The 19,580-nt window shown below is 36.3% G+C and overlaps 1 protein-coding gene across 1 annotated transcript; it reads left to right on the forward strand.

Moving 5' to 3' along the window:
• Positions 1–225: 225 nt before the first annotated feature.
• LOC145589501 (histone-lysine N-methyltransferase ATXR3-like) lies at positions 226–19,580 on the forward strand. The gene is made up of 20 exons (XM_081646090.1): positions 226–454; positions 646–2,948; positions 4,113–4,169; positions 4,838–6,028; positions 7,778–8,175; positions 8,270–8,821; positions 8,929–9,029; positions 9,739–10,762; positions 10,862–10,933; positions 12,286–12,396; positions 12,505–12,605; positions 14,591–14,690; positions 14,807–14,902; positions 16,294–16,461; positions 16,556–16,681; positions 16,967–17,020; positions 17,476–17,726; positions 17,801–17,909; positions 18,011–18,310; positions 19,004–19,580. Exons 2-20 carry the CDS (start codon positions 764–766, stop codon positions 19,178–19,180), a joined length of 7,173 nt encoding a protein of 2,390 aa, XP_081502216.1. The 5' UTR covers positions 226–454; positions 646–763; the 3' UTR covers positions 19,181–19,580.

Genomic DNA, 19,580 nt, shown 5'->3' on the forward strand with positions numbered 1-19,580 from the left:
TGCACGAATGCTATACTAGTAGATATACTACAAGGACAAAATAGTCATTTGCACCAATCAGGAAGAATATAAACGAAACACCGCCAATTTAATCACCTCCCGCTAATATACGATATTCATACAGTACAACCCTACTTGTATACGTAATTTTTAATAATAAAAAGACATAAATAAATAGGGTAAAAAGAAAAAAAAAACCTACAAGAAGTTTTTATTTATTTTTATTTTTCTTGTTATATTTTTTTCCAGACCGGAAAAAGTACTAAAACTAAGAAGAGAGAGAAGACAGAAACATAAACAGAGCGCGAAGAGAAGAAGAAGAGGAGGAGAGAGAAAATAGATTTCTCAGGCGAAAAATAGGGTTTCGACTTTCGAAATCTCACCTACGAAACGTTTCTCGATCTACGCATTCAACAATTCTTGTTTCTTCGCACAATTTGATCTGTAATCATCTGTAAGTTTTGTGGTTTTTCAATTCAGATTCCCAGATTTGGGGATTTTAGGGTTTTGATTTTCTTGACTTCACTTTTTGATTTGGAGCTGATTGTTTTTGATTGGGGGTTTTGAAATCCTACATTGGGATTGTTTTTGTTGATTTTGTTGACTTACAGTTTGTAATTTTTGTTGTTGATGGTTGGAAATTAGGGTTTTTGGCCGAGGAAGATTATCGAAAACGGACGATATTGCAGTATGAGCATCAATAGTCCTGGAAAAGAGAAGAATTAGGGTTCGTGAGAACACAAGCGGAAAGCTTTGGAGTTCCATGGGCGATGGAGGTGTTGCATGCGTGCCTTTGCAGCCAATTATGGAGAAGTTTCCGGGTTCCGAAACATTTTGCGGTGGCGGCAGCGGCAGTGGCGGTAGCAACAACAATAGTAATGGCAAATTGGAGACTAAACCAGTTAAGAGGACTACTACTAAGAGGATGAAGTTGAAGAGAGATGCGTTTTTCAAGAAGGAAGAGCCGGGAAAGACCGAGCCGGTTCCGGAGAAAGTGAAGAGCAGTGGGGAAGTAGAGAATGGGGAAATTGGGGGTGATAAAGTGCAGAAATACGAGATTGAAGAAGGAGAATTGGGGACATTGAAATCGCCCCGTAGAGACGGGGAGAATGGCGAATTTATGCCTGATATATTGCACAAGACTGAGACTGAAAAAGGTGAGATTGTTACTGACAAGTGGAGGAGGGATGAATATGAGAAAGGGGAGTTTTCTCCACCCAGGTGGCGAAAAGGGGATGCGGAGAGGTATGATTTCGGCTCAGGGAGATTCCGGAATGACTCTGTTCAGAGAAGGGATCGAACTCCGGAGAAGTATAGGAAAGGAGAATACGAGAAGGGGGAATTCAGTTCGTGGAGAGGGTCCAAAGATGAAGTCGAGAAGGGAGAATTTATTCCTGAGAGGTGGCATAAAGGAGATGTTTTCAGGGACGATTATGGCTACTTGAAAGGGCGCAGGTATGATTCAAGTAGAGAGCGAGAACGAAGATATGAATATGAATGGACACCGTCTTCTGTACGTTATTCAGGTGAGGATGTCTCTCCCAGCAGGGATTTCAGTAGAAGTGGGAATCATCGCCATGTCAAGAGAAATCCAAGGTGGGAAGTTAGCCAAGAAAGGAGCTACCCGAAAATGAGCTCAAAAATGATGGATGATGTGGCTTACAAGAATGAGTACAGTCATGGGAGAGGCCATGGAAGAGAACACTCATCAAGTGGTCGATTGAAGAGGCATGTCACTGACTCGGAAAGCAGTGACCGCAAGCCCTATGATGATCATGGTGATTATGTCAGTATGAAAAGCAGAAGGTTATCAAATCCAGAGCATTACTCTCGTCAGTCTGCTGATAAGTCATTTAGACATTCAAATTCATCAAGGCCTGTTTCTGATAGGCTTTCATTGCGCCATTATGATGCTGCACCTACAAGAGCGGCTTATGACAGGCAGAGGCGTAGCCCTAGTTATTCTGAGAGGTCTCCACATGAGAGAGGCCGACATCATGATCATAGGGACAGGACTCCTGCGCGTCATGAAAGATCCCCATGTTATCGTGGTCATCGCCATGACAATAGGAATCGAAGCCCCAGTTATATTGAAAAGTCTCCCAGTGACCGTGTTAGGGTACATGATCGCCAGGAAAGGTCTTCAAGTTACTCTGGATCCCCACCTGAACGCAGTAGGCCGTTTAACCACCGCCAAACGAGTAGGAGTGAAGTGAGTGAGACTAAGCAGAGTGATATAATACAGAGCGAAAAGCCTACTGAGAAAATTAATAATGATAAAGATTCAACTACCTCGGTTAAAAACCCTTTAAATGTGAATGATAAGCCGAATGGAACAGTTGACCAAGGCATTTCCTACGAGTCTCATGTGAAAGATGAAAATCAAGGTCCTTGTTTGGATGTCAAGGAACAACCTTCATTGGTCAATGGGAATATTGAAGAATTGCCATCAATGGAAGAAGATATGGATATATGTGACACACCTCCACATGTCCCTTGTGTGGCTAGTGTGAACCCAGGGAAATGGTATTACCTTGATCACTATGGAGAGGAGCGCGGGCCTTCTAGATTATGCGACTTAAAAGCACTTATAGAAGGAGGATTACTTATGTCAGATCACCTGGTTAAGCACTCTGACAGTGACAGGTGGGTGACTCTTGAAAATGCAGCTTCTCCGGTGGTAACTCCTAATTTTACGACAATTTTTTCAGAGACGGTCACACAGTTGGTGAGCCCTCCCGAGGCTCCTGGAAATGTGCTGGCCGATGTTGGAGATGCTGAGCATTCTGTGGATCAGGTTGGTATGGAGAGTTTAGATTCTTCTGTTCATTGTGTGACTGGTCAATCTGACCATCTTCTTCCTGATGATCTTGGCATTGATGAAAGAGTTGGGGCTCTTTTAGATGGCGTTACTGTTTTACCTGGAAAGGAACTCGAGATAGTTGGAGGTAAGCTCCTGTACTGTATAACCTTGATCACTTGTTTGAACTTTTTTTTGGAGCTTAGCTATTTTTGTACAGTTTGGCCTTGATCACAGGTGAGAAAACCTCCTCTATATGTGAGGTTAAATCTGAACTAATGAAAATATAAATCTAAGGTCATATTTTTCTTATTCCATTAAACTTGAAATCTGTTTTTCCGAAGTCGCGCACCATCCTCTGCATTTTTCCCTGACCTCCCTTACTTTTTCTTGCTTCTGCAACTAAAATTCAAGAGATTTGGCCTGCTGTTCATCTGATACCTGGCCACAATTGCTGCTTCACAATCTGCGCCATACATTAGTCCCATATAATCCAAATTATAGGTGACTTGCTGAATTTAACTTTTATATCAATAAATTTAACCATATTGATTGATAACAATGATAAGCACTCATACAAAAGAAAGACCTTCCTTATTCTTGTCATAATACTGATCACTAATTAGTTTTATATGTAGATCATAAAATATATGTTATACTATAGTTTGAATTTTGTGCTGAGTGTTGGCTTTTAAAACAATTTTTATTATTATTTTATTTTAAAGTGTTTGTCCAATATTCATATGGGTTGAATAGTAATCTATATATATATATATATATATATATATATATATTTCCATTAGATGAGATGTGTTCTCACATATTAGAGCGTTTGCACGTATTGTTTTTATGTATAAACTGTTAGTTCCTTGTAAAGAGATATGCTTTCTTCAAGCTAGAAACTTTTATAGTAATTTTTGACAATACACTATCTTTGTTGTGCAATTCATGTCCTGCCATGTAAGATGTCTATAAGAACCACTTTTGGCCCATGTTGCACACCATACCGACCTTACAATGAATAAATTTTTTTATAAATAAGTAAGCGAGTTAATAATTAATAAAGGGGTTTTAACTTGCATATCAGCACAAGCAGAAAGATTAGTTACAGACTGTGGCACCTTAAGAGACAGGTGGCTGAGATAGCTTTTTATGTGCAAATTGACCCAACAAATGTGGTTTTTATTTTTAATTTTAAACATTTAGGAGTGTAGTTCCTTAGCAATGTAGCTTATCAACATCATTGTTATCATTGCTGTTCTTAAATTTTTCATCTAGATACCTGATATAGTGCTGCTAAATGTTTGTGCAGAAGTACTACAGATGACATTTGATCATTCAGAGTGGGAAAGATTTGATATCTTGGAAGGTATGTGTATTTCCAAAGTTATTTATCAGTCCTCGTCATCATTGTTCTTAATTAGCAGTGAATCTTTGACATATTACATGAAGTTCATTTGTATTGTGCATTATTTATTTAGAGCGGGGTTGTTGCAGATAATTTTGTTCACTATCAAAGGATAAATTCAGATTATTGCAATCTGTCTGCTCCCTCCCTCCTGTAGAACTGTTATTTCTAAAGCAAATAGTTCAATTTTATCGTAACAAATCAAGTGAATGTATGATGCTTATACTGTAAGTAATGCCAGTAATGTATTTTCATAAATTGATCCTCCCTAATATAGAAAACTTTTTCAATGCTGTTAATTATCTCTTCCTTGACCTGGACTTATTTGCTGTCTTTATTCTCTGATATCATTTGCATTTAGGAAATCTAGAATAGTAACCATTTTGTTGTAGGTCTATTCCGTTTGTCACACTTGAGCAATCTCATTCATATGCATTTATGTTAAGATAGCTGATTAACTTTCTAAGTGTCTTGGGATGTTTACTCATGCTTTATGCTTTTAAACACAACTCTGTATGTGTTGTTGCTTTAAAATGCATAAATTCTTATTAAGAAAATGGTTTTGCTTGCAACTTTGAAAAGTTGAAGTGACCGATTTGTTAACATCATATGTTCTATCCACCATACAGGCTTTAGGCAGGATAATTCATGCAGTCAAGACCCTTTGGAGCAGAATCAAGAAGAGGATATATCACGACATCCGGACTCTACATCAAAGGACACTGCTGAATCCACCTCTGTTGCTAGCCTTGATAAGGAATGCTCTTACCTCTTGAGTGAATTTACTGAATGGTTCTCTGGTCGATGGTCATGTAAAGGTGGGGACTGGCAAAGAAGTGAAGATGCCATTCAAGACAAATATTTTAGGAAAAAGGTTGTGTTGAATGATGGCTTCCCTCTTTGTCAGATGCCAAAATCTGGTTATGAGGACCCACGATGGCAGAGAAAAGATGACTTGTACTACCCTTGTCAAAGCAGGAAGCTTGATCTTCCCTCCTGGGCATTTTCCTGGCCTGATGAGAGGAGTGATTCTAGTGCAATCAACAAGCCAGTTCAAGCAAAAGCTGCTGCTGTAAGAGGGGTAAAAGGAAGTATGATGCCGGTGATTAGAATCAACGCTTGTGTTGTTAAAGATCATGGTTCATTTGTTTCTGACTCTCGGTTGAAACCAAGGGGGAAGGACAAGTACTCTTTGAAGGGAATTAAGCATTACTCTTTATCCACTGATCTTAAGCGATCATCTGAAGAAGAAGCTTTTCATTTCAAAAGCTCTAAGGAGCAAAGCTCTGGAGGATCGTGGGAATCTAGTGTTGTAGATAAACCAAAAGACCGAGTTTGCACTGCAAATGATTTACAGTTGCACTTAGGTGACTGGTATTACCTTGATGGCACCGGGCATGAACACGGACCATTTTTATGCTCAGTACTGCTTAAGTTGGTGAATGAAGGTTTTTTGAAGAAGCAAAGCAGTGTGTTTCGTAAACTTGACAAAGTTTGGGTTCCAGTTATTTCTGTAATCAAGGCCTCAGAAAATATGAACCAACTCGTTGGAGATAGTATTGCTCCTGTTGGTGTATCTTCTGTAGCACCTGCTGTGCATGGTGATAGCTGTTCACTTTCTAATTCATTCCATAGCTTGCATCCCCACTTTATCGGTTATACACTAGGGAAGCTTCATGAATTAGTCATGAAATCTTATAAGAGTCGTGAGTTTGCTGCTGCTATCAATGAGGTCTTAGATCCATGGATTACTATTAGACAGCCAAGGAAGGAAACAGAGAAGCATAGAAGTTCTCTTTATTTTCAAAAATCTCCCATGGGTATGTTTTCCTATACTTAATTTCTAGTTGGTCTTATCTGATATTGCTTGCATTAATGTGGTACTCTGTTTTTGTTGCATGTTCAGGTGAGACTTTAAAGTATTGCTACTTGGTCTATGTTTCATCTTTTGGGCTGACATAGTTATAAGTCATGTTGGCCAGTATACATATGTGTAAATTTTTCGAGAAAAGGTGAAATAAGGAATATTGGTGTCAAGTGTTAAATATTGGCTTAATGAATGGCCTTTCTAAGCTTGTGGATTAAGTCTCATTAATGGGATGCACGGAGAACATTAAATTTCATTAATTTAAGATAACTATATGATTAAGAGTTTATTTGATTTTAATGGCAGTTCAGAGAAGTAAATCCATATATGTCCACTAATGTATTAACTCTGTAGTTTGCCTTCAGATGGCTTTCATTGTGCTTCTTAGCTTATGGTACCTGAAAATTCAATAAGGTGCTTGAAACTAAGTACCTTCACTCTTAAGTCTTAACATTACCTTTAACCCAGAAGAACTTAGAAAAAAATTCTCCATACTAAAACATTGTTTGACCCTTAGTATAATCTAAAACCCATCCATATCTACTCTCGGTTATCTTAGAAACTGTTGTTAGGTAGGCCGACCATTGATTCAGAAGGAGTAGGGGTTGGATGAAAGAGACTAAGAGAACTAGATCTTGTCTGCTAGCAATTGTATTTTATATTTAACATATTTAAATAAGATTATGGCCGTGTTTGGGGAAAAGCTTAAAGCTGAAGCTGATTGTATTAGCTGATTTTAACTAACTGATTGTATTAACTGATTTGACTAACTTATTTTATTAGCTTATTGTAGAAAAGTGTTTCGTAAATAGCTGATTGTTTAAAGCTAATTGATTATGTGAATTGACCAATAAGCTAGTTGCGGGTTAGGTGTTCATATAGGATTTTTTATTAAATGGGGGTACAAATGTCATTTCACCATAAGAATTGAATAAGCTAATTAAAAAAGGAAGGAGCTTTTTGAAAAAGAGCTTATTTAGTGGAATAAGCTCTTTAAATAAGCTTTCCACCAAACACCTTGAATTAGCTTATTTAATAGTCAATAAGCTAATGTTGGTCAAATAAGCTAATTTTGCTCAAATAAGCTAGTTACCAAACACAGCCTATATGTTTGTGTTTGCTTATTTGTTTCAATTCACTATCTTTTCTCTTTTACTAAATATTTTCAAAATAATTTTAAAACTCATGTACAAGTATCCAAAGAACATTTAGTATGATACACTTCTTTTGTAGGGAAATTATAGTCACCTTGTTGCATAAACTGCTTTGGGATGCCTAGACAAACTGCTTTGGGATGTCTAGACAAACTGTCACCTTTACAAAAATAGTAATAGTTTGTGATTGGCCTACCCGTACCCTTACTAAGATTGAGCAATTGGGAGTTTGTGGATTGGTCCATTGTGTCTATTGTTTCGGACAGAGAGTAAATTTTAATTAGAACTGTATCATATCCTTAATTCTTGTTGACTTTTTTTTTCGGGGCTTCTTCCACTTCCAGTTATCTCCTTTTCTTTTTATGGTGGAAATATTCAAATTGCAGAAGGCATCAGAGAATTTGTCTTAAATAGTTTTCTTTCTGTATTAATAGTGAATCAAAGAATTTTGTATATTATATCAAGCCCTAAATTCTTCCATTTGAAATAGTTCAACATGTCTCTGTATAACTATTGTTTCTTTGGTTTTTGGTCTTGCTTTTATACAGAGAATGAAGTATCTATGCTTTTTGAGGAAGACATGCATGGTAAAAAAAGATGTCGGACACTTGTTGATGGAGATGATGAAAATTACGAAGTGTCCAAAGGCTTATCACGTTTCTATTATAGGGAGCCCTCATTTGAGGACTTATGTGGCAGTGTTACTTTTTGCAAAGAAGAGGGTGTGTGTTCTAAGAATGAGGTGGGGAGCTGGGGTCTACTGGATGGTCATATTTTGGCACGCATTTTTCATTTTCTTAGAACTGATATCAAATCCCTAATGTTTGCTGGCACAACTTGCAAGCACTGGAGAGCTGCTGTTGGTTTCTACAAAAATGTGAGTGTAAGGGTTGATTTGTCAACTATGGGCTCCAACTGCAGTGACTCCATTATTGGGAGTGTCATGGTGAGTTTTGGGTATATTATATTTAATTTTTTGTGATTATCGTGGGACCTCTTTATAATCTTAATTATGTATTTTATTGTTAATCCCCATGCAGAGTGGATATAATAAGCAAATGATCAAGATGTTAGTTTTAGATGGTTGTACCAATGTTACTTCAGCTGTGCTTGAGGAGATTCTTCAGTCATTTTCTTGCATATCCTCGGTTGATATAAGAGGTTGCAGCCAGTTTGAGGAGTTAATATTCAAATACCCCCATGTAAACTGGGTCAGAGAGCGAAGTTCACAAGGCATTGGTTTTGAAGAGTCAAATTCAAAGATAAGGAGTGTAAAACAGATGCCCGAGCAATCTTCATCGGTTTCTAAATTGGGTCATGGGAGTTATATGGATGAGTCCAGTGGGCTAAAAGATTACTTTGATATGGTGGAAAAAAGAGGTGCAGCTAATCAGGCATTCAGGCAGAATCTATATAAGCGTACAAAACTGCTTGATGCTCGGAAATCTGCATCTGTCCTAGCCCGTGATGCCCGTATGAGGCATTTGGCTATGAAGAAGGCTGGAAATGGGTACAGAAAAATGGAGGAATTCCTTGTGCTTAGCTTAAAGGATATTATGAAGGGGAACACATCTGACTATTTTGCGGAGAAGGTTATTTATCAGCTGTTTCTAGCTATTGAAGTCCTTTTTTCCCTCCTTCAATCTGGTGTTATTTTTAGTAACTCATTTGTCTTTTTATTTTGCTATTTTTTTTATAGGTTGCAGAAATTCAAAACAAAATTCAGGATGGATATTATACTAATCGCGGCTTGAGCGCTGCTAAACAAGATATCACTAAAATGTGCAAAGATGCAATAAAGTACTCTCTCTCTCTTATATTCTTCCACCCAGATTCTTATGTTAGATTTCCATATTTGTGAACCTCAAGTGTAACCATTAAACAATCAACCATGACTCAATTTAGCTGGATAAAGTTAGTAAGATTGTGATGGATGATCTCCTGTGCCAGGAGATCCATGTGTAGAGCCACAGGAGTTTAACATTATATTTTCTGCTCAATAAAACTGTGATGGATGCTCTCCTGTGCCAGAAGAACCATGTGTAGAGCCAAAGAAGTTTAATATTAGATTTTCTGCTCAATCATCTATGTTTATTTCTTTCTTTTCTGTGCAGAGTTTGTAAATCTAGGACTTGTTCTTAAAAATTTGTCATGGGTTACTTTTTTGTATCGCCCCCGTTTCTCAATGTCAGTTTGTGTATTGTCAACTACATTCCCTGTTTTGAGCTTTCGTGTCATATGTTACCTCCCTCTTTCGGCCTCATTCTTTGAGTATATGATCTGCCTCATAAGGCCCTATAGTTATGTCTTTCATGAAGTTTGATGAATATCATAGTTGCATTATTTACAATGACAAAAAAAATTTAAATATACAATGATACACTGTTGCTTTGTTTTGTTTGTTTATCTGGATTTTTTTTTTAATTTTATCTTATATTTATGTTTCTTTATCATTTGGCCTAAATTATCATGTGATGTATCGGTACTATAACAAGCTATGCATATACAGATTACAAAAACGAGGTGAAACAGGTGATATGGAGAGTGTTATTCATCTGTTTATTAAACTTGGAACACGTCTTGATGAAAGCTTTAAATCAGCTATTAATAGAGATGAGATGAAGAAAAAACTGAGGGATGAAACCAGTGGTCCCTCTGGTCACAGAAAGTCAAAAACACCCACAGAGAGAAAATATACGAGCAGGGCCAATGGCTCATCATCAGTTAATGGGGATTTTGATTATTTGGAGTGTTCTTCTGACCGGGAGATTAGAAAGAATCTTTCAAGAACGTATAAGAAAGCAGACTTGGATGGTGAATCATCTGATGAGTTTGTGTCGTCTTCAGATGATGGAAGTAATACTGGAAGTGCCTCGGACACAGAGAGTGATTCAGATGTACGTTCAGGTGTTACTTTTGAGTCGAAAGAGGAATACTTCAATGAAGATGATGCTTTTGATTTAACCCCTGAGGATCGTGAATGGGGTGCTCGTATGACCAAGGCCAGTCTTGTGCCTCCAGTGACACGGAAATATGAAGTTATTGAACAATATGTTATTGTAGCTGATGAGGCTGAAGTGCAACGAAAGATGAAGGTTGCATTGCCTGAAAATTATGAGGATAAAGTGAAAGCTCAGAAAAATGGTTCTGAATTGGTGGATATGGAAATTCCTGAAGTTAAACAATATAATCCACGGAAAGAGCTTGGACAGGAGGTTATAGAACAGGAGGTTTATGGAATTGATCCTTATACACACAATCTTCTTCTTGATTCAATGTCTGAAAATGTGGATTGGTCTCTTACAGAAAAGCATGTTTTTATTGAAGATGTGATCCTTAGGGTATTGAATAAACAAGTCAGACAATACACAGGCAGTGGAAATACACCCATGACTTATCCTTTGAGACCTGTCATAGTGGAAATTCTTGGAACAGCTAAGCAAGATAATAATATGAGCACTCTGAAACTTTGTGAGGCTCTTTTACAAGCCATTGATGGCCGGCCTGACGACAATTACGTTGCTTATAGAAAGGTACTTTCTAGAGTTTCTATTTGCTTCAACTATAATTTCCTTTCGTTACTGGCTCCTTATATGTGGAAACAATGTTCTTGTTCTGTAATCTTTGTTCAGGGGCTTGGTGTAGTCTGCGACAAACAAGGTGGTTTCACTAAAGACGATTTTGTTGTTGAATTTTTGGGAGAGGTATGTCTTTCATTTTTGCCAATTCCAATTTTTGCTTGAGAAACCATGATCATTGGAATTCATTCATTGAGTCTTTTCGTGCTCTTTGTGCAATCACCCCAGTAAACTAGAAATGGATAAACTGACTGTTAGAAGAACTATCAATGTCACACATCAATCATATATGCACTGCGTTCTGCTGTAGTGTGGCTTCTAATGTTAATTTTCAAAAAACTGTGTCTTTGATGGCTAAATCTAATATTTTTTTTAATTACTTTCTCTTCCTCTTGCCTTTAAGCTTTTATTTTAAGACTAGGGGTTATTTTTTTTTTTTAATTTTTTATTTGATAGGTTGAAATGAAGCACGCATTAACTTCTGAAAGGTTAAGGGTGTTCATTTGGTTACCATCAGAGACAAACAGAATATAGCATCTTGCTCCTGTATTTTAGCTCTGAGTAAAGGAGAGGAAACATGCACACAATTGACACAAGCACCCTGTTAACTTTGTACATTTACTTTAAGAGAATTATACCCATTTCACCTTATATATTACGAGTACTTAGGAAAAAACATGTTATTTGTTTTAGGCATTAAATTAGAGAGTAGCTATGCATGTTGACCTGTAGATTATCAAAGAACCTTTCTCTTATTATTATGATACCCTGTATATCTCAAAAATAATTTGATCCATTGATGTATATACTCATCTCATAGTGCAAATGAAAGATGGTTCATTGCATTCTAATACTGTTTGCATAAGAAAACCCAGAATATATATAACTATTAGGCCTTTAAATCTCTTATCATTGGTGGGGAGGGCTTGACTTATCTTCTCAGTCATATTTTTCCAAATAAAGAAGGTTAAAGGGAAGGGAGAAGCTTCTTTAGACTTTTGCAAATAGGAGTAGAGCTAACAACTAACAAGTGAACCGACCATCTCCTCTTAAAATCTGCTGCAGTTCTACCCATGTATTTTGAAAATTAACAATGTTATGTGGACACATCATTTGGCCCACCTTTCCCGGATGGATACAACTCAACACCAATCTGGGTTCTAGTATTGGATATTGATAAGGATATTAAGGAATGCCTCTCTAAGTTAAAAATTTCATGAAAAGAATACTCTTCTTTTTACTTTGGTCTTTCATCTCTTATGTTGGGCAACCTGTAAATTGGACTGATGATAGAGACTATAGATGATCTGTTTTTTTTTTTTTCACTTTTACTTGATATGGGCTTGGTGGTCTTTATCATGTTTTGGCTTTCATATACGTAGTACTTCGTTTGTGTATAATTCAGCGTATTCATTCTAGATTGTAGATTTATATGTTTAAATTTCCACTCTGAATTGTGTGATTTGGAACACTTGTAGGTTTACCCTGCTTGGAAGTGGTTTGAGAAACAAGATGGAATCCGTTCTCTGCAGAAGAATAGTAAAGAACCTGCACCTGAATTCTACAACATATATCTCGAGAGGCCCAAGGTTTTTCCTTAGTTTGGATTATTTAATTGAGAACCCTTTTCCACCCTTTTGTCTTGTGATTTTAACAGGGTCTTCATTAAATTGCTAACTGTAAATTCTTTTTGGCAGGGTGATGCTGATGGCTATGATATACTCGTTGTTGATGCTATGCATAAGGCAAATTATGCAAGTCGAATTTGTCATTCGTGTCGACCTAATTGTGAGGCAAAGTGAGTACTTTCTATTTCTTTCGTGCATTTAGTCCCTTAGAGTTTTGTGTTTTTTTTTTTTTTTTTTTTTTTTTTTTTTTTTTTTTTTTTTTTAACAAAAAAGAAGGAAAAAATGCCCTTGCTTGCCTAGGCATTCTATTTGTTTTTTTTATCTCCAACTTGGTGCTCGACTAGGTATTCTTGTTCTACTCACTTGTGTCTAATATATTTGTTAAATGTCTCCAAGTTAACTTGTGCCTCGTATTAATAACCATTATTTGAACTTGCTGTCTTTAGAAGATTGAACCTTTATGTTTTTTTTCCACGAAGGATATAAATCACTTTATGGAAAACATTATGCTCTCTGTTGATGGTGCTTTTAGCTCTTGTGACATTACCTCGCTAATGAGGTTTTTAGTGACTATGTAATATGTGGTGTTCCTGTAGGAGCATATGACCAAAATTGAAAGGGTAGTGATTGGCTGATGTGGAGAGATTTGAGCTGTTCTATTTTGACAATATGTTAACCTTGGAAAAGGGAAGAAGTTTTGGTATTTGGGAAGGATGTGATAGAGTTTGCTAGTTTTTGTGGAAGGGAGGCTTGTAGTGATTGGAACTTTGGAAGCATTGCATTGGTGTCTGTATGCTGTTGAGTCGAAAATTGTTTAAGAATAATTTGTGGCCTGTAGTGGTTGAAAAGTGTATTTGTAGCGTTTCACATGGACAATTTAATTATTTGTGAACCTCATATTAATAGAGATAACCGTTAAAAGAGGGAAAGAATGATAATATATATGTTCATGAAATAGGCCAAAGAGCCTCGCAGCTCGTAATCATAAAAGAAAGGTCGTTGCATTAATAATAAGACAGAAGAAGCTTCTACATGAAATCAGGAGTTTCTTCACACTGTCTTTTTCAAAATTTATAGAGATCGCAAAAAGTCCTTTGTTTTTGTGTGAAGCTATTTTCTATTATATTATTATTTACCACCCTATAATATGAAATTTTCTTTTTCTGTACCTTTTTTTGGTATTGATATGAACAATCATATAGTGCTTGACCAATGACCATGCTGTTAACCAATGATGCACGGATTCGTCAGATGGTAGCCGTCTCCCGTATCGGAAACGTTTCGGGGACGGGTACGGTACGGGTACGGCTTGGAAACGTCCCCAAGGCGTCCCCTTCGAAAGTGGTACGGCAAGCCAATTTGGGGACGGCTAGCCTCTTGCTCGGATACGTATCGGGGACGGCGTGGCTCATTTTCTGACGTTTCCTTAGGATTTCAGCCCAAATTTTCAGGAAAAAAACCCCAAATTAGTGAATTACTAACCTAATTTTCGATTTCCCCCAAATCTCACAATTGCGAACAGCGATTCCCTTAGAGGTGCGACTTAATTCAATCCTCTACGGTGACCGGAGGCAACTGGCGAGTGGCGACTACTCCGACAACGGCGAACGAGGCTTAGACTTGTTACTGTTCCTCTTTCTTCTCTCTCTGTTCTGCACTTCTGCTTCTAGCTCTCTTTTTTCTCTTTCTTCGCACCTTCTGTTTTCTTTTTTTCTTATTTCTTTTTTTATTTTTTATTTATTTACGTGAATAATGTGATTAATATTGGTTAGTAGTCTAGTACGGAATATCTTACAAACAGTACAGCAGCATGTGATTCTTTTTATTTTTTATTTGAAGTCACTATAGATGTCAGTGGTGTAGAAATCAATTACTTGTATTTTTCTTTTTTTTTTTTACCTTTTTCCATTTTAAATGGTACTCCGTACTATAATTTGTGTTTGTATAGATTATTTTTAATTTTTTTTTTTTTTTTTTTTTTTTTTTTTTATATTTCATGGATTTATATTTTGCTCATTTTTTGCCGTATCCAAGCCGTACCCGTTTTTTAAAATTTTGATTTTGCCGTATCCCGTCCCCGTATCCGTACCCGTTTTTGTCCCCGTATTCGTTTCCGTGCAACTTAGCTGTTAACTATCTGATTTTGTAAATGCAGAGTTACTGCTGTAAGTGGTCAGTATCAAATTGGAGTCTACTCTGTTCGCCCAATTGGATTTGGGGAGGAAATTACCTTTGACTATAATTCAGTTACTGAGGTATGAACATTTATCCTTTTCATTTACCGCCACCACTCCCTTTTTTATTTCTTGAATTTTTACTAAGACTTCAACGTCAATTGCTTACTTATAGATGGCCTTGATATTTTTTGTAGAGCAAGGAAGAATATGAAGCCTCTGTTTGTTTGTGTGGTAATCAAGTCTGCCGTGGAAGCTATTTGAATTTAACAGGCGAAGGGGCTTATCAGAAGGTATATCGATTTGAATTATTCATAATGAAAATAGTTGTACAGATTTTTTATCACCATCATGCGCCTTTTGCAATGTTTAAAAGTATCATATTTGTTTTGGTAGACTGTCATAAATTTTCCAAGAGGATTATATGCAGTCTCTGAGATTACTGTATATAAAACAAAAATCGGGTTAGTAATTAGTAACTATTGTTACAAAAAAAAAAAAAAAAAAATTGTGTTCAACTCCAAGCACTCCGTAGTATTTACTATTGATGAGAAATTATTGTAATTGATGTCAAGTATGGACTACAACATACTACTCATATGAGATAACTGTATAGCACTTTTAGTCCAATTATGTTTTTAGAGTTCACATTTTAGATTTTGTAATTTTTATACCATCTAATCAGCTCAAGTTGATTAAGGCTTTAAAATAAAATTCATGTGTCATATACTTATTCCAATTCAGTATACCCCCTTGTTTTGTTTGCTTAATTTCATTTTCCATCCTTTCCAATTAAGTTTTCCCGTTTCTTGAATTGGAATGACTCACTTTTTTTTTTCTTTTTTATTACCTCTCTTTCCCTCTAACAAAAACTAGTGTCTCACCATCTCTCATTCAATTTAAAATATATATTCACTATCCCCTATCACATCCACCTATTTATTTTTTAAACACCAACTATTTTACTGAAACTATGCACCATGATGAGTGAACACACTAATTTGGAGCAAAAAGATTACTAGTTTTTGATCTCGTGCTACGCATGTACTTATCAACTTTTTAAATAAATTGAAATGAGTCATTTTAAATAAAAAAAATTGGTGTCAATTCTAACTGAACATATTTTTTGTACCATTATATATACTCCCTACGTTTTTGTTTTTTATCTTTCCAATTTTTGACCTTTTGCACTATTCCCAGACTTTACTTGACTAATGTTAGTGATTAACTGATTATAAATAAGAAAAAACATAGTTAGATGGGATATTGTTAGAATCATCACAATGCCTTATTTTTCAACTGTCAACTTTTTATATTTTTGCTTTAATGATTAAATATTTTAATGGTCAAAGTTCTGGGTTGGCCAGCATTTAAATACGTACGTTACATGCAATTTTAGTTGGCAAATCAAATATATGATGATAACAAAACCAAATATTGTTCCCTAAAAACAGCCTTACGTGATTAGGAAATTTAATGACATAACTTTTATATTTTGTTTTTTAGCTTTTAGTAATAATTCGAAATCAATAATCCTTTTGTTGTTTAATAGTCATTATTCCAAAATCTGACTTCAAAAGTCAACGAGGTCAAGCACGAGTATCTCTTACCTTGTCGCTGATCTCATTCCAGGACCTGTTGTTGATCATGTTTTTTTTTTTTTTTTTTTTTTGATGTTCATCAGGTGCTGAAGGAGTGGCATGGACTATTGGATAAGCACCGTTTGCTTCTGGAGGCATGCGAATTAAATTGGGTATCTGAGGAGGATTATATTGACTTAGGAAGGGCTGGTCTCGGAAGTTGTTTGTTGGGAGGTTTGCCTGATTGGCTGGTTGCTTATTCAGCTCGGCTGGTATGTATTTTCTTATTCGTTATTTTTTTTGTTGCCAGATACGTTTATTGGCTGTCTGTGTCCACAATCGTCTAATGATCTGGTTTGGTTGTAGGTACGTTTCATAAATTTTGAAAGAACAAAGCTACCTGCAGAGATCTTGAGGCATAATTTGGAAGAAAAGAAGAAATATTGTCAAGAAATATCTCTAGAGATGGAGAAGAGTGATGCTGAAGTCCAGGTTAGCCTTTTTTTGCACAACACTGAAGATTTAACTGATTTTTTTTAATTTTATTTTTTTAAAATTTTTATTTTATTTTATTTTTATTTTTATTTTTAAGGAAGAAGATTTAACAGTTCCTCCAAGCATCGGTCTTTCTTTTTTCGCTTCCTAGTCATTGATTAGCCTGTTTGAAATTCATTTGTGTCTATATTACATGATAGGCTGATAGAATCAGAGGAATTAATTGTTTGCAGCTACAAATTAATCTTGGTTGCTTGTTTATTTTTATATTTGAATGGATAGGCGGAAGGAGTTTACAACCAGAGACTTCAAAATTTGGCTCTGACATTGGATAAGGTATGCACCATAGTCTTCTCAGTTGTGTTTTTGTCATAAAATTTCTTTCATTATTTCATATGTTGTGGCAATCAGTACGGATTAGAGGGTAGGTGATTATGGCTTACTTTATAGCCAGTAAAGTTACCTGTCATTTTATTACATAAGTCATAAAACCCTTATTATGCACCATTAGTTTTGTGCTTATAATTCAAGAGACAATCTAGGCTTTAGTTGTTAGTTGAGACATTTTAATGGTGATGATTATTTATTGTATAATAGTTGATTGCCTTGGAGTGTCGACTTGGAAATATATGGGGTTACTTTAAGTGTCTTGTACAACAACACACTTGACTCATATTCATCCTAGTCTAAAAGTTTCAAGAAGTTGTCTGAAGCATATTATCATTGTTTAGGGTTGGATTTCTTTGTATTTTGTTGTGTATATACTAATCTGCTAGCTTATATACTTCCAGGTTAGGTATGTCCTAAGATGTGTTTTTGGAAACCCAAAGGAAGCTCCTCCTCCTTTGCAGAAGCTTAGTCCTGAAGAGATGGTGTCTGCCTTATGGAGTGGAGAAGGTTCACTTGTTAATCAACTTCTTGAGTGCATCGCTCCACATATAATTGATGATCGCATACTACAGGACCTTAAATCAAATATCCGTGCTCATAATCCATCAAGCTCCGGTAATCTTGTAAAAGACCTAAGGAAATCTTTATTATGGTAAGAATCACAACTATATATGCTTCTGAATCTTTATTCTACCATGTTTGCTCATAATTAATATCCTTCCTAAGGTTGAGGGATGAGGTTCGCAATCTTCCTTGTACATATAAAAGTCGACATGACGCAGCTGCTGATTTGATCCACATATATGCTTACACAAAATGTTTCTACAAAATTAGGGTGAGTTTACTTTTTTCCTACTACAAAAGCTGTTTCAAACCTTCTGGAGCATCAATTTCTTGAATTTTCCTCTTTAATTCATTATCATATTACTCCTGCAGGAATACAAGTCTGTAACTTCACCTCCTGTTTCCATCAGCCCTCTTGATCTTGGACCTAAGTGTGCTACAAAACTGTCTGGGGTGGTTGAATATTGCAAGACTTACGGTGAAAACTACTGTTTAGGACAGTTGATTTATTGGCACAATCAGGCTAACACTGACCCAGATCGTGCGTTAGTACGAGCAAGCAGGGGCTGCTTGTCATTGCCTGATATTGGTTCTTTTTATGCCAAGGCTCAAAAGCCATCAAGGCAGCGTATTTATGGTCCAAGGACTGTAAGATTTATGCTTCGTCGAATGGTGAGTATGTTTGTTCTTTAAACTACAAAATTCTTTGGTGTCCATGCAAATAAATGTTGTCAAATACTCTAAATGGTATTTAAATTTCCTTGTTCAAGTATTTGAGTGGTGATGGTGTTTTGATTTATGTGTGGGTCAAGTATAGTTTGCGTATGTTCTCCATTTTTATCTTAAGTGAATGGTGAGACTTGAATTTTTATTTTTATTTTTATTTTTATTTTTAAGGTTAGGAGGACCCTGACCGAACCTCAATCCTCGTGGGTTTTTTGGTCCAGTTTTTACGGGTCAAGACACTTTGAGAGTGAGGGGAGAAGAAGGGTAAGGGATTCCCACCCTCAAAGTGCCTCTAATGGGGGGATTGAACCCCCAACCTCTAAGGTTGGAAGGTACAAGCTACCAAGCCTAGCTTGGTAAATATTGAGATAGAATTGGATGTCAGGGGTCTGGTTGAATTCGGTTATATCATACTTGTTTTGTGCTCTCTGGCAACTCACTAATTTTATGCATTTATTATCTGAGCTGATTAAATGTCTGCAGAAGCCTGCTAGTTGCTGCATTCTTTGTATAGCGAGGCCTAGTGTCTTATGATTTTGCTGCTGTATTCCTGAAAGACGTTCTTGGATTATATCTTTTTGTTGGAAGGGTTTTTGTCTTATGACCTGTCTTAACTCGTCTTTAATCTTTGTTAATCAGGAAAAACAGCCTCAGAAGCCATGGCCTTTGGATAGAATATGGTCATTCGAGAGTTCCTCAAAAGTTTTTGGTAGTCCTATGTTAGATGCCGTATTGAATAATTCTCCACTGGAGCGGGAAATGGTGATTTGGTTGAAGAATAGACCTGCCATATTCCAAGCCATGTGGGATCGATGACCTTTGACCAGTTGACGGTACTAATTTAACACACTTATTTGCTTGAAAGGGGTCCAATTATTAGTTCGGGGATTCCTCTCCCTCAAGTGGGCAATGGTAGCTACCAGTCTCATCATCTTCATTCTTGTGTACAGTCTCTTTTTCCTCCATTTTGCTTGTGTAATTTGTAAGTCACATTAGGTCATAGAAAAATTTTCCCCTCTTGTTCTTAATGTTCTAAGCTTAGTTAAATTCAAACGATTAGATTTAGTTAATAGAAAATTATATTAGTCAGCCAATTTTCTATAGCAGTTCATCTTGTAGTTCTTTCCTTTCCTTTTTAATTAGTAATACTAGTGGCATCGTGTTGATTATGTTAAGCGTTTGATTTTTCTATATAAATTTCTTTCCACGTGCTTAA

This window comes from Chenopodium album, chromosome 17, assembly GCF_948465745.1.
Source record: "Chenopodium album chromosome 17, dcCheAlbu1.1, whole genome shotgun sequence".
Lineage (NCBI taxonomy): Eukaryota > Viridiplantae > Streptophyta > Magnoliopsida > Caryophyllales > Amaranthaceae > Chenopodium > Chenopodium album.